Here is a 16,206-nt window from a genome sequence, read left to right on the forward strand (position 1 = left end):
CCCCTTGAGTTTGGAAAGGAGGAACTAGTGCAGACCAAGTATGTGGTCTTTGGTTGATTGCCCCAGAGCAAATCTCATTATTGAGTGGTTTATTTAGAGTTTCAAAGCACCTTTTCTTTGCCCTCTTTCTCTATTTTAAGTAAGTTTCTGCCTTGATTGGTTAGATTGTTCTGGGTCTCAGAAAGCATATTTTACATTAGTGCCTTTTTACTTGATCACTTTATAAAAAAGTACAGGTGCAGGTGACTCAAATAAAATGGCCCCAAACACCTGGCCTTTTTACTGTGACAGTGCAGAGAGTACTTGGACCACGTCCTTTCCCTAAAAAGGACTTTAACTATTTCTTGGAAACCTATATTAAGTCTGGATTTTGAGTCTTCATGTTGCTTCTGATGATGTATGTTTAAATTATAGTTTCTATCATAATAAATTGCATGTTAGTCTCTGGGCATACTAAAAGCCGTGCAGAAATATTCCTGCCAGAGTGATAATTCATGACACAAAACAAGACACTTTCATCAGTACTTCCCATTCCCTGAGATGTGAGATCAAAACTCAGTGAACCGCAGTAATGCTTAGAAAAGACAATATGCATTTAAAAAGACAAATATTACACTGTGATAGAGGTCACTAATATTTGAAGGCCACAAGAAGAGATAAGAAAGTGGTGTCCTTGGGTCACTTGCAGATTGTGGAGAGAATTGTGGCTCATAGGAAAAGACCAGTATATATGATTGGGAGGGTCACTATTTTTTATTAGTTCGGTTCTCATTTGTTCCTGCATTATGCCTTGTGCCTGTCTTTTAGGATGTAGGGTAAAATGTATAGGAGAAAAGAAGCTGATAGGTATGATTTACCAAAAAGCCTGGTCTCCAAAAAGAACTGAAGTAGATGTTTTTTCTCTTTGTGTGTTAAGCTTTTCTTGTCTTTAATCAAATAAAAGTAAAGCAAAAATGTAGGGTGTGAGGAAACCGACTTCAAAGTAGAGAGCACAGTTCATATTTATGAATGAAAAGCGAACTTGGGTAGTCTGAAAGAAAAACTTAAGGATTGTATATGAAGATTTTAAACCATTATGTCAAGAGAGGCCCTTCAAGGTAGATACCTTTTAAATTCTTGTTTCTCTGTTGGGTAGTGGTCTCTGGCAACGGATAGCTGCTTAATAAATGTTACCTTCTGCAAGCCTTGCTTTTCTAAGATTTTAAACTAGCTCTATAAAATTGTAACATTTGCATGCCCTAGCCCACTAGGGAATTATTTAGCTATATATTGTTGTTGACTGTAAACTTTCCTTTTTTTCCTCCAGTTCTAACTTTTTAAAAATAGTTTCTCCCCAAGCTTTTGAGAGTGAGGAAATGTAAGGTGGAGGTAAATTCAGTGCAGTTTTATCTGAATGTTATCAAAAACTTTGGTTCTTGTTACTTGAACCAGGAATCCCAAATGAGATCTCACTCTGAATTTTAAGTACAGCAGATTCCACCCTTGTTTGGAAAAAAGTTGCTTGAGTGGCATCAGACTTAATAGAGTCCCTGACCTTTTAATTTCTTTATATATATATATTTTTTCAATACATTTATTTATTTATTTTTGGCTGTGTTGGGTCTTCGTTGCTGCATGTGGGTTTCCTCTAGCTGCGGAGAAGCAGGGTCTACTCTTCGTTGTGGTACACGGGCTTCTCATTGCAGTGGCTTCTCTGGTTGCGGAGCACGGGCTCTAGGCACGCGGGCTTCAGTAGTTGTGGCTCACCGGCTCTAGAGCGCAGGCTCAGTAGTTGTGGCGCCTGGGCTTAGTTACTCCACGGTATGTGGGATCTTCCAGGACCAGGGATCGAACCCATGTTCCCTGTATTGGCAGGCGGATTCTTGAGCACTGTGCCACCAGGGAAGTCCTTTAATTTCTTTTTAAAAAGGGAGCACCTTAGGGTCAGACCTGGTTAAATTCACTTGGAGGGGAAGTGTTCGGGAATAAAAAAGATGAATTACAATTTTGTTGTTAGGGCATTAAACCAAAAATTGCTAAAAACTGATATCTAGGCTTTCCCTTGCTATTTGGCCTTTGTGACTGCTTACTAGCACCTCCACTGCAGGGTATGATGAAGGGATAAAGGCGAAAAGCTAATTAGTTTAGCTTCTGATGTTTGCTAGCATTAGAGGCTCTGCAGAAATACTGGTCTGATAAGTTGAACTGTCAGGAAAGTTTCGTTAAACTGCTCATATATTGCCATGGAGAACTGAGGATGTTTGAAGACTTTAAGCATATTTCAGAAGATAATGGATTGCTGTTTTTTTGTAGTTAATCTTTAATTCAGTATTCTAAAGGGATAGGTTGATTCAGTGAGATCCCTCGACTTTGGTCAGGTACCCCCTCCTCATCCCCTACCCCCCCAACCTAAGAACTTGTTTGCTTTTGAATTGCTTGGACCCTTCAAGAAATCTTCGATTTTAGTATTGTTCAGAAACACTTGTGTTATTAGAGTTTGCTAGGAAGAGATGAGATAAAAATACATTTTTCCTTCTTTGTTTTTTGTGAGGTAAACTGGTAGGAAACTTGAATTCAGTGATAAGATAGAAATAGGATAAACATGAATAAATATTTTGATATGTAGTTATCCTTCAAAACAAATTTTTTTTTTTTTTAAATACAAACATGATCTTACCTGTTTCGTAGCTTGGTCTTTTTTTTTCACTTAGTTATATATCATAGAGATTTTTCACATCAACATAAACAGTTTTTTTTAATAGCTGCAGAATATTCTATTGTATCTTTTAAGTTTAGCTTTTTTTGGTTTTTTTTTGCTATTACAGTTCTTCAGTAAAAGAATTGTCTTCAGCAAAAGAATTGTGCATATATTATTATGTATCTGTGAGAATATTTCTGTTGGATAGGTTCCTAGAAGTGCAGTTACTAGGTAAAAGTCTGAGTAGTTGCATTTAAAATTTTGATAGGTATTGCCTTCAAAAAGGCTTATGTAGCCAAATTTAGTAGTTTAAAAGTAACTTAAAAAGTTTGTCGGGCTTCCCTGGTGGCGCAGTGGTTGAGAATCTGCCTGCCAATGCAGGGGACACGGGTTCGAGCCCTGGTCTGGGAAGATCCCACATGCCGCAGAGCGACTAGGCCAGTGGGCCACAGTTGCTGAGCCTGCGCGTCTGGAGCCTGTGCCCCGCAACAAGAGAGGCCGCGACAGGGAGAGGCCCGCGCACCGCGATGAAGAGTGGCCCCCACTTGCCACAACTAGAGAAAGCCCTCGCACAGAAACGAAGTCATAAATAAATAAAAAAAAAATAAAAAAAAAAAGTTTGTCGGTCTGAGTGCATGTGCTTGGCAATGTAAATGACCGGAACTTGAGGTAGTTGAAGTCTGTCCTAGATTCAGTTGGTTCCTGCTTCTTTTTTAAAAAATTATTTATTTTATTTATATTTATTTTTGGCTGTGTTGGGTCTTCGTTGCTGAGTGTGGGCTTTCTCTAGTTGCGACCAGTGGGGGCTACTCTTCCTTGCGGTGCGTGGGCTTCTCCATTGCAGTGGCTTCTCTTGTTGCGGAGCACAGGCTCTAGGTGCGTGGGCTTCAGTAGTTGTGGCACGCGGGCTCTAGAGCACAGGCTCAGTAGTTGTGGCACATGGGCTTAGTTGCTCCGCGGCATGTGGGATCTTCCCGGCCCAGGGCTCGAACCCGTGTCCCCTGCATTGGCAGGCAGATTCTTAACCACTGAGCCACCAGGGAAGCCCCGTTCCTGCTTATTGTTAGATTGTTTTAACTTTATGATCAGACACCCCCATTAACTTTATAATGGATCTCCATCTGATGCATTCAGCATAGACTACTCAGGTTAGCTAACATGTATTGGTCCACTCTCTGCCAGGCGCAGTGCTACATGTAAGGGTGGAGATAAAACAACCCATAACCTTCCTTTTAAGAAATATACAGTCGGGATTGGGGCGGGAGGGCGACAAAACTAGGTGTTTATGTTCCATTATGAGCTGTTGCCCAGGGTGTCATGGGAGTGCATATTAGACCCTAGAGTGTAAGGGACCTCTAACTTCACCTGAAATGAATGGGGAATAGTTTAAAGAGCATGAGATCTTGAGCTAAAACTTGAAAAGCAAAGGTACAAGGGTATGTAAGAGTCTGGAACTATAAATAAGATTCAGGTGGCTAAGGTGGGGACAGGTTGGAGATGAGGCTGAGTGTAAAAGGGGGGCAGATAAATGTTGTGTGGGAGTTTGGGTTCATCCTTACCCTAGAGTCACTGAAGGATTTTAAGCAGGAACACAACATGGTTGGATTTATGTTCCCTCTCTTTTTCCCTTTTTTCCTCCTTCTTTTCTAGTAATCATTTTGGTAGTGGTAGTGGGCACTAGATTGAAGGCTTGCTGAGACAGGAAGAAAGAACAGTTGGAAGATTACTACTGCCTGGATTACTGTAATACGTAAGAGGTTCTGAACTAAGGCAGTGGTATTAAGGATGCAATGAACATGCCTGTCATTCTATATTGAATCCTCCCTATTTAACCTTCAGTATTCAGTCAGAATGTCATCTCTTTCTGAAGCCTTGCTTGATCCCTTCAGGAAAAACAGTGCTTTATCATCTGGGTTTACCTTCACACCTAATTTCTATCTTCTTATCTTTGGCATTGATGACACTGCTATAATTCTTGGTGTCTCCAGCATTAGACCATGAACTCCTATAGTCTTCCTATTATTCCTGTCTGGTATTAGTATATGTTTAAGTATTAGTATATGTTTAAGATGTCTATGGTAGATGGTAAATCAATGATTGGGATCGGGATTCATTCACATAGGGCATGTTGAGGGGCAAGAATTGGTTTTGGATTTGGTGTTGGGGTAGGGGTGTTGGAAGTAGCTGTATGGGCGATACTGGACCCTCCTTATTCTTTAGGTTTCAACTTAGATGTTTTTCCCCCGGGAAGCCTTCTGTGACCCCACCCACTCTCAGCCTGTGTGAGGGTCCCCTAATGTCCCCCCAGGATTCCCTGATCACAGTGAGTGTCTGTCTTTACTGGTCCATGTCGTCCTTATAGACACTTGGTGTGGGGCTTTGAATGCTGTAGGCATTTTAATAAAATGTCTATTGGAGATAATCAGTTGGTATTTGTTATTGACTTTCCCATAAAGACTAAAATTCAAAAACCTCATGTTTAGCAGTTAAGCTCCTTCCAGTTTAAACCTAGCCTTGTATATTAGTGGTAACACAACATTGTAATTCAACTATACTTCAATTAAAAAAAAGAAAGCATGGGCCTTACAGTTAGAGATTTGAATCAGAATCCTGCCTCTGCAGCTTGGTAGTTGTGTGATCTTGGGCATGTTGCTTAACTTCTGAGCACCAGTTTCCTTATCTATAAAATGAGAGTAAGAGTACATACTCGTCTTATAATGTTATTGTGATGATTAAATGAGGATGTGTATGTAAAACATTTAGCACAGTGACAGACGCAGTAAAAGGTCAATTAATGTTAGTGAACATTAGAGCATTTAGTGAATGTTAGTGAATGTTAGAACAATCATAATAATAACCTATTCTCCAGCCAGAGCTATGATTCCCTTAGTAATTATAAAACCTAAGAAGCCCTGTCCTGTTGGCATAGAAAGTGTTAGGGACTGGGGTGGTGAGGTCCACATTATTTCTTTGTTTTATAATAAAAATTTTGCTGCCCACTCCTTGTTGTATTCCATAACAAATCTACGTTTGTAAAAGAAATACAAAAAAAAAAAAACTTTCCAGTGTGTTCCATAATGTAGCTTTTGGTACTTCATCACGAAGCACTGCATAGCTGCTTTTTCCCTCTCTCTCTTGAGAAGCTGCACACGTAACACTTGGTTCATCCAAGTTCTGTGGATCATCTCCCAAATCCTTCCCTATTATTTTGATTGTGTCAGTTTCTTGATTAGAATTTCCTCATCTTTCTCTGCTTAGCACAATCGTATACGTGAAAGCCTACCTCTAGGTCTTTTTTAACTACTCTAGCCCTGTCAGTAAGCGTTCACAGTGCTTACTATGTACCAAGCTCTAGCTAGATAAAGTTAGTGAGCATACAAAGAGGGATGTTAAAGAACTTCTCCTGTCTCGGAAATAGAATAAATTAATATTAATAAATTGACAACTAGGGAACATTCAGATGATTTTAATTGAGTGATGACTTTAAGTGCATTGTACAGTTTAAGCAGGAAGAAAGTGATGTGAATCTGAATAGTCTGGAAAAGTTGTGGAGATGCTGTGTATTGAAGGATTAAGTTCTGGGCTTAAAGGGTAGAAGGACCTTCCAGGTAGAGGCAGCAGCATAGGCAAAGATTATGGAGTTGAATCTGGGGGCAGGGAGCTCTAGGTCTAAGCCACCTGATGCACTTGCTTTGATATTGTTTTAAGTTTCATCTCGGAGAATTTGGACTCATGAGAAAGGTACTAGGAGTTATTCTAGAGTAGAGAAGAGAGGCGATAAAAAGAATGGATTATGGAATGGATTAGAGGACTGAGGCATCAGTCAGGAAGCTGTTATGATAATTTAGATGTGAGCTGATGCAGATGCGGGCTGGGTTTGGGTTGGCCCTGTTAGGAAAGGAGAGGATACCCCAAAACTGAACAGCCCCCCCCCCCCACCTGTACAGCTTTATGAGAAATAAATGAGAGATTTTTATCATTAAGGAGCTGAAATTATGAAGGAAAAGACAGCCTTCTCTCTTGTTTCCTAAGAGTCTTTTACCTTTTCTGTTTATGTCACTTATTTGGCCCTTCTGCAGACTTTAGGCCCTTCCAAAGCCTGGAGGAGACTTCGACCATTCCACTGTGGTGAACACCTTAGTTGAGATTCTTGTTGTATCCTATCTGGATTATTGCAGTAGCTTCTTCATTGGTCTTTGACTTTTTACTTTCTTTTAATCTGTCCTACCCAGCTGGTCTCTCTGAAGCACAGTTCTCATGTGTCACTCCCCATTTGAAAAACCTTTAATGACTTTCTACTGCCTTTAAGTCTGAGTAAAGGCTGGCTATTGAAGGTTGTCCATTAATGATCTGGCTTCAAACTTCCTTTTCACCTTTTTCTATAGTGTTTTCTCTGTTACAGTATGCTTTATATTTCAAGCAAATTGATCATTTCTTTCAACCTCCAGGATATCCTATGTTTTCCCACAGTTTTGCCTTTTCCCGTGCCTTTTCCTCTCACTAGAATGCCACATTACCCTTCTTTTACCCCAGCCTTCTACATAGTGAAATTTTAGCTAATTTTCAAGTTTCAGCTGAAATTTTGATAACTTCACAGACACTTCCCTAACCATCCTTCCTCTGGCTATTTCTTTGTTTTGTGCAGAGTGATGAGGTAATGGTGGGAAGAGGTTAGTAGAAGCCACATTATGGGCAAGCTTCTTTTCCCCCATTTGATTTTTGCTTCTGTTTTCAGTGAAAGTGCAGTTGTTGGCCACCCAAATGGCCAGACCCTTCTCTTTGGGTCCCCGCAGCTTATCAACATTTTTGCAAGGTGGATGCTGCCAGTTTATTCTTGTGTAACTGGACTCCTGTCTTGGGAATTTACAAGGAATAAAGCATGGTTCTCATTTGCAGGTGTGGAGTTAGTTTTGACTTGCACTATTTGAAGCAGCCAGATATGTGTGCTTTCTGGAAATCTGTATATACAGAAATATGTATGTATGTACAGACATCTGTAGCTGTAGAGAGAATCTGTCTCTAGACAGTGGTTCTCAATTGGGGGTTGTGATTTTGCCCCCTGGGGGACATTTGTCATTTCTGGAGGCATTTTTGGTTGTCATAATTTATAGAAGAGGAGAGTGCTGCTGGCATCTAGTGCATGTAGAGGCCAGGGATGTTGCTAAACCACCTGCAGTGCACAGGAGAGATCCCCTTTCTCCACAACGAAAAATAATTTGGCACAAGTCAGTAGTGCTGATGTTGAGGAACTCTGTCCTAGGGGTGTACTTTGGCTTCCCAGTGCTACTTGTGTTAGGTGGAAGTTTGTTCTTGAATCTGTATTTCAGTTTATAATAATAAAATCATAAGCACAGGAAGGGACCCTAGAGGTCGCGTATTTGAACTGTATTCTAACTTGTATCCCTCAGAACAGTGTTCTGCAAGATATTAGTAGGTGTAATGGAAAAAAGATGTTTATTTGTTAAAGGTGCAAATATTTGAGTATTCAGTATAATGAAGTGTGTTGTGAATCTTCATCAAGGAAGTTTCTCTTAAATGTGTTTGCCTGCTGAACCCATTTGACATCTTCCAGTCCTCAAAATGCTTCCTTGGAACTGGGAGGGAAACTGTTATTACCTAGCCCAAACTTTTATAGCCTTTTAAAGGACCTTGATAAGATAGCCCTTCTTTTTGTCTCTTCAAGCTTACTGCTGAATCTTAGTTTATGTCAGTGACAGCAGGTACATTAGCTCCATCTTTTTTTTTTTTTTTTTTTGTCAGATTGTGGTTTATTAGATGAACTAAAAAATTGGAATATTTTAGGTTCCTTTATTCTAAATGTACAATATAACTTTACTATCTGTCCCCACCAGTGAATTGGAAATTATAATCCCAGCCCGAAACCTACCACCCAGGTTGTTATGAGGATTAGTAAGTAATTATAGCTTTTAATGCTTTGTATTCTTTGGAGAAAGGTGATTTATCATAAACTGTTTTTGTAAAACTGCTTAAGTCTGACAGTTTTTCTCTGCTCTGAATTGTTGAGTAGTGATGTTTTTTGGGATTCAAGTGGGATGGGAATCGTTTCAATCAACATTTTGCTCATTATGTTAAATTTAAGAAAGTTATTGTGATATTTTGCCTTATTCACATTTTTTGGCTCTTTAAGAATTTGCGTTATTTTTGCTTCCTTCCTTTTTATTATATAAGCAATACATGTTTATGGTGGAAACATTACATAAGCCAGAAAATAGAAGACAAAAGAATCTTATCACCTACTTTTTAAAACAGAAATGAGGTCATAGTATATGTTTTATTTTTTAACACCTTTTTTTTCGTTTAACATTTTTTCATTTCAGTAATGTTTGCTTTTTGTCTATAGGTTATAATAACAGTGCAAATAATGGGTGCTTGTGCCAGGCACTAGGTTAAGTAATTGAAAGTATTTTATTTAATCATCACAGCAGCCTTCTGAGGTCCGCTCTGTTTTTTGCAGATGAGGAAATTGAGGGAGCAGAATAGTTAAATAATTTAAATACAGGTGGAGCCAGGATGTGAACCTGGACCGGCTCCCCTTATCCGTGAGTGTCTTTGGGAGTAATATTGCATCTCAGCACAGCGTTTCAAGTCAATGAAGGGAGAGGGGTGTAGTTTTTAATATATATATTTATATATATATATATTTTAATGATTAATTAATTTTTATTTTTGGCTGTGTTGGGTCTTCGTTTCCGTGCGAGGGCTTTCTCCAGTTGCGGCGAGCGGGGGCCACTCTTCATCGCGGTGCGCGGGCCTCTCACTATCGCGGCCTCTCTTGTTGCGGAGCACAGGCTCCAGATGCGCAGGCTCAGTAGTTGTGGCTCACGGGCCTAGTTGCTCCGCGGCATGTGGGATCTTCCCAGACCAGGGCTCGAACCTGTGTCCCCTGCATTGGCAGGCAGATTCTCAACCACTGCGCCACCAGGGAAGCCCTCAACTGTGTATTGATATCAGTTCGAAAGAGGATATTGAGTTGATGGGAAAGATCAGATAGTGATTTTTGTTTATGGGAGAAAATGCCTTTTATAAAATTGACTCAAGGTATTTTGAATAAAGAACTTACATTGGTTCATCTGTCAATTCAACCAGTGTAACATAACTATTTTTTATTACATTAGGAATTATTTTTAAATTTAAAATCAGAAATAGGAAAAGTGGACGTAGAACAGTTAGTCACACAGAATGCCATATGCTAGAAAGTCCATGAGGATAAAACTCTGTAATCCCCAGAAGATCTAGTTTAATGAATATAGGATGTTTGTTAAAGTTATTATAAGCTTAGAGTGAGAAAATTTTGGCAGTTACATAGAGCAGTAGTCAAATTTGACCTATAAGTGTATTGGTATTTGTACGGATGTTTTCTCAATCATTTACTTAAATATTTCGATACTAATGATTTGAATTGCCATATTATGAAGAATCTTGGTGTAGTACTATAGGGCTTACCATCCTATGTTGATTTTTATCTAAAGATAAAATGTTTGACCAAATTGGAAGTTGCTGTCATTTTTTTTTCTGAGGGAGGAGGAGGTTGCGTTTAGTTCAGTGATGCATAAACTTTTTGGTCTCAAGGCCCCTTTTCACTTATAAAAAATGTTGGAAACCACAGAGAACTTTTATGGGTTATTATCAGTAGTTGATTAGAAACTTCAAGAAATTCAAAGAATAATTATTTACGGGGAATTCCCTGGCGGTCCAGTGGGTAGGACTCCGCGCTTTTACTGCCGAGGGCGCAGGTTCAATCCCTGGTTGGGGAACTAAGATCCCACAAACCAAGCAGTGTGGCCAAATTAAAAAAAAAAATTATTTACGAGTTCATTTAAAAATAACAAACCTATTACATATTCTGAAAATAACTTTTTACCAGAACAAAAAAAATATTAAGTGTGAATGGCATTATTTTACATTTTTGCAAATCTTCCTAATGTCTGGCTTAATAGAAAACAGCTGGGTTCTCCTGTCTGCTTCTGCATTCATTCTATTGTGATATGTTGTTTTGGAATTATATAAAGAAAATCTGACCTTGTACAGATGTGTAGTTTGGAAAAGAGAGGAGTATTTAAATAGCCTTTTAAAGCGTGGCTATCCTTTGACACTATACTCAAACTTGACAAATAAGTAGTTTCATAAAGGTTAGCTGCACTGTGGAATCTAAAGCTGTGTCAGTGAGCTTTTCATACTCTGTCACATTAATCCATTGGCTTGTCTTGCACTTATTTTACCCATGCACTCGTTTCTAACGAGCTTGGTCATTTGGTCATTCACTGAGTTATGCAGATCTTCCAAAGGTTGACACATTTCATTATGTGGTATCAAATTCTCATTCACTAATATCAGCAGTAGTCTACTTAATCAAGACTTCAGTATTGGGGAAACGTTCAAGCTCATGGTGGTGGATACACGTTTTCAAAATACTTATTTTTGCTTGAAAACTCAGATTTTCTCATTGGCAACAAACATCATCATTGGGTTTCCTTGAACTGACAGGTTCACTTTGTTCATTTTCAAGAAAATGTCTGCTAACTATTCAAGTCTGAATAATCATAGTTTGTCAGTTGTTCTGCCAAGTAAAAATAGTGTTCCGTGAGGGAAGCTTCTAGTTCAGCTTGTAACTCAGTTGTACTAGTGCTTTTTCTCCGATTTCTTAAAGTAGCAGAAGTGCTTTATGTCTACTTTCCCTTCATTGCACGGAATATTTGTATACCTATATATACACACACACACTGAAGACTCGAGTGGAGATTTAATAAAGTTCATTATTTTCATATTTCACCAAGGATATCAAAGGTCAGTGGTACTAACCTATTTATTTATTTATTTTTAAATGAATAGCGAATACATTGACCAGTGGTTATTAGTAGTTTGGTGCCTCTGCCCTGAATTGTGCAAAGGTACCAGTAGTTTTGCTCAGACTTGTTTTTGTACCCTTAGTGCAAATGTCAGCACTATGAAAAAAGGCAAATAACGTTTAATATTATTACGAAAATGCTTTGATCTTGTGGACCTCTGAAATGGTCTTCGAGTTCTCAGGAAGTCCATAGGCCACACTTTAGGAACAGCTGGCTTCGTTCTTTGCATAGATTTCCTTTTACTCTCAGACCAGATAAATCAAAGGGGATAAAGAAGTGGCAAATGGCTGAGGTTTTTAGCTTGGGTTACCAAATGAAAGCAATACCGTTACCTGAGATGATAAAAATGGGTAAGGAGTAAAAAGAAAGTCAGTTTTGAGTTTCAGGGGGCTTGAGGAACATAGGTGGGGATGTTGATTAGTGCAGCTGAGCGTGTTTTTCTGAGCTCTAGGAGGCCTTACCATGTTGCTATAGTGGTTGTTGCCAGGGAAGTGAGTTGAGAGAGAAGAGGGCAGAAGAATGGACCTTGTTGTCAAGGACATCTGGAAAGGAGAATTTCAAGAAGATTGGGGTGGTCAGCACTACCTAATGCTCCAGAGAGGTCAGATAGAATGCGGACTGAGGCTTGAGCTTTGGATTTGATAATGAGATTACTGGTGACCTTTGCCAGAGCAGTAGGAGTAGAAGCCAGATTATAGAAGAGTGAGAAGTGCAGAGGCAGCTATTTATAACTATTTTTTCAAGAAGTTTTGGGGTAAAGGAAAGAGACACATCAGTTGGGCAGTTAATTTGAGAGGTGGGCCGTACTGAGGACAGCAAAAGAAAAGAAAATTGATGAAGTGAACTGGTAACACAGGTGTGATACAGTTAAGCTTTTAGTATGATCTGTCTTGCAGAGAAGTGGGAAGCTGACGAACATTGGATCCTTTGGCCAGAAAAATGTACAGACCTGTGACAATTGGCATACAAACTTTTGGTAGGGATGAGGAGTTCCTTACTAATTCTTTTCTGTTTAATTACTGGGTGCTTAGTTTGATACATTTGCTTTAAATTCACTAATTTCAAGAAGTTTTAAAGATATTTTTCTTTTAGATGCAGATGATTTAACTTTAATAGTCTGTGGCTACGTTCAATTTATGGTAACAAGTGACAAAAAAGGATGGAATTCTTTCTCTTGTGCAGGGATTGTGGCCCTGCCCCAACACACCTCCCCTTTTGGTTTGAGTGTTTTTCTTCTGGAGGCAGAGTTTGGTTAACAGCCTCAAGTAATGTTTGTATTAAAAACATGTGTGTTGTTTTCTAACGTGCTTGTATTTCTAACTTCCTTTTCTTCTTTCTCTTCTAGTCTGTTCTCTGGGGAGGCGGTAAGGGGCTGTGGAGCTGGCCTCGGCACCGGGAGAGGCTGGACTTCCTGTCTCTCTGTGCTGAATGGCTGCGATGGCGCCCGCTCTCACTGACGCAGCAGCTGAAGCACACCATATCCGGTTCAAACTGGCTCCGCCATCCTCCACTTTGTCCCCTGGCAGTGCCGAAAATAACGGCAACGCCAACATCCTTATTGCTGCCAACGGAACCAAAAGAAAAGCCATTGCTGCAGAGGACCCCAGTCTAGACTTCCGAAATAATCCTAACAAGGAAGACTTGGGAAAGCTGCAACCACTGGTGGCGTCTTATCTTTGCTCCGATGTAACATCTGTTCCCTCAAAGGAATCGTTGAAATTGCAAGGTGTCTTCAGCAAGCAGACAGTACTTAAATCTCATCCTCTCTTATCTCAGTCCTATGAACTCCGAGCTGAGCTGTTGGGGAGACAGCCAGTTTTGGAGTTTTCCTTAGAGAATCTTAGAACCATGAATACAAGTGGTCAGACAGCTCTGCCACAAGCACCTGTAAATGGGTTGGCGAAGAAATTGACTAAAAGTTCAACACATTCTGATCACGACAATTCCAGTCCCCTTAATGGGGGAAAACGACCTCTCACGTCATCTTCTCTTCAGGCGGGTGAAGTGGTGGCATCTGAATCTGGGGACTTGAAAGGAGGTATGACCAATTGCACTCTTCCACATAGAAGCCTTGATGTAGAACACACAACGATATTTAGCAATAATAGCACTGCAAACAAATCTTCTGTAAATTCCATGGAACAGCCGCTGGCACTTCAAGGAAGCAGTAGGTTATCACCTGACACAGACTCCAGTTCTAACTTGGGGGGTGTCAAGTTAGAGGGTAAAAAGTCTCCCCTGTCTTCCATTCTTTTCAGTGCTTTAGATTCCGACACAAGGATATCAGCTTTACTACGGCGGCAGGCTGATATTGAGAGCCGTGCCCGCAGGTTACAGAAGCGCTTACAGGTTGTGCAAGCCAAGCAGGTGGAGAGGCATATACAGCATCAGCTGGGTGGATTTTTAGAGAAAACTTTGAGCAAACTGCCAAACTTGGAATCCTTGAGGCCCCGGAGCCAGTTGATGCTAACTCGAAAGGCTGAAGCTGCGTTGAGAAAAGCTGCCAGCGAGACCGCCACTTCAGAGGGACTTAGCAACTTCCTGAAAAGTGATTCGATTTCAGAAGAATTAGACAGATTTACAGCCAGTGGTATAGCCAACTTGAGGTGCAGTGAACGAGCATTTGATTCAGATGTCACTGACAGTAGTTCAGGGGGAGAGTCTGATATTGAAGAGGAAGAACTGACCAGAGCTGATCCTGAGCAGCGCCACTTACCCCTGTGAGTAGAATCGTGCATAATGTCATTCTTGGGAAATGTTTGGACAAGGGAGAAAGAGTTGGTGAATTCCCATCATGGGAAGAATGGGCTTCTTTGTATATAGGTGCCTAGGTTTCTTTCGTTTGTCTTTTTCCTAATTTTAGGTAGGTGGGTGCATATATACCTGCTAGTGAAGAAATGGAAGGTATATTTGGTACAGCGTTGTGTTGCTGTAGGGTAAAAGCTGTTAATTTTCCATTGAAATCTTACTAAGAAAAAAACTGGAAGACTTCCAATTTGTATAACTGTACCCATCCTTTCAGAGTGAATAATTAGATTTCTTTTGAAACTATATGTAGGATATTTTTGTAAGTTTATAAGGCTTGACTTCAGATTTTGTTGTTTCTAGTAAGTGGGGCCAAAAGTTTAGTTGACCTAGTTAAGTTCGCTGGAATTTATAGTTGCTTCTAATTGAGCTTTCAGCAGAGAATGTACCCAGTCTTTAACACTTGAGATTTCCGTATGTTTTAAGGACTAATAATCAGAAAATGCTTCAGAGTATTTTATAGGTTGCCTCCAAGCACAGTCTGCTTTCACAACCTCATTCTCTCCCTAAAAGAAACCATCTTTATCAGATTTGGATTTTATTTTCTCTCAGTTAAGTTAAATGTATTGACATATTTGGGATAAATTCGTACTGGATTTTCAAAATCTGTTGGCTTGAGGAAAATTATTCATAAGCTTTGTGTGGCACTTTAGATGGACCTGGTTGAGCCAGAGGTGCTTTACTCTTGTTCTTCCCTCCTGACCCTGCATTCTGCTCCTTACAGATAAGGAAGTAAAATATATCTCCTTAGAGATAGATCAATCTACATTTATCGAGACTTATGAGAGAGTAAACAGAGTAGTTGGAAAAGAAGGGCAGGGGAGTTGACTAGTAGATCTTCTTTCATTTCCTCTTTGGGTAGGGATGTTGTAAAGGTTGGATTACTAGAGAAGGCTGAAATAGGTGGATATGTTGGAATAATTGGCTTTCCCTTGCCTGAAATAAAAAGGTGACTAAGCTTTTCACTGGAGGATTTGTTGAGACAGCTACGCTTTTAGACATAAGTAAATTTCCTTTTTTTTTTTTTTTTTTCAGTTTTGTTTGTTATTCACATGGATAACACTGTATCCGAGTATGAAATTTTGGTTTGTGTTTCTATTTTGAGTGAAAAAATCTGGATAATTTTGCTGTATTTTTTCCTCGTAGACCAAGTTCCATTACCATTTGTTAGTTTACTGTGCTCAAGAGTCCATTTCTATATTCAGGTCTAAAGCAAATAAATTTCAGAGCCTTGCTACTGCTGTAACATAGTTACCGTTCCTTAAATGGATTAGTAGCTTAAATCAGCTTGCCAGTATTTGTGGCATTATCCCCACTGACTTTGCTGCCTAAACCACTGTTTTAAGAAATCTTGGTTAACAGTTGAATATTTTGTGTTTAAGAGTAATTTTGTGTAACATACTGTAGTTGAAACATTTTAAGTTTCCTGTACTTATTTTGTGTATTTGATGAAGAAAAACACCTAGACTCTATAAGCTTAATGTTTTCAGGATACATTGTATTGGAAACATTTCTGAGTTTTGGTAATGTTGTGGGTAACTGTTCCAACCCAGTGAAATGAAAATACTTACGAGAGAACTTTTTTTATTTCATGGGGTAGTCTAGTGATTTGAAAAGACCTCTTAGTCCATTCACTTCGTTTTGGGTTTTCTTCTCACATAATGGTTTGTTGATTGGCAGGGTGTAAATTATAAGGACAACTGAGGGATCATTTTAGGAAACTTTTTGGGATCAGTTTAATCCTCTTACAATGAAATCAACTAAATAATGCTTTAAAAAGTTGAGTTTCCATGCTTCAGATCATATTATAAAGTAAGGACAATTTGGACACTGTCAAATAAATATACTTTTTGCACA

General features: G+C 39.4%; 1 protein-coding gene across 4 annotated transcripts in view; it reads left to right on the forward strand.

The window, feature by feature from the left end:
• The window catches only part of KANSL1 (KAT8 regulatory NSL complex subunit 1), a 185,105-nt gene that overhangs the window by 30,636 nt on the left and 138,263 nt on the right, over positions 1-16,206 (forward strand). For all 4 annotated transcript variants that reach the window (XM_068530521.1, XM_068530520.1, XM_068530522.1 and 1 more), the window contains one exon: positions 12,890-14,264. In XM_068530521.1, the coding sequence (XP_068386622.1) occupies positions 12,973-14,264 (1,292 nt within the window). In that variant the 5' untranslated portion in view covers positions 12,890-12,972. The remainder of the gene's footprint in view (positions 1-12,889; positions 14,265-16,206) is intronic.

The sequence above is a fragment of the Eschrichtius robustus genome, chromosome 20 (assembly GCF_028021215.1).
Source record: "Eschrichtius robustus isolate mEscRob2 chromosome 20, mEscRob2.pri, whole genome shotgun sequence".
In the NCBI taxonomy this organism is placed as follows: Eukaryota; Metazoa; Chordata; class Mammalia; order Artiodactyla; family Eschrichtiidae; genus Eschrichtius; species Eschrichtius robustus.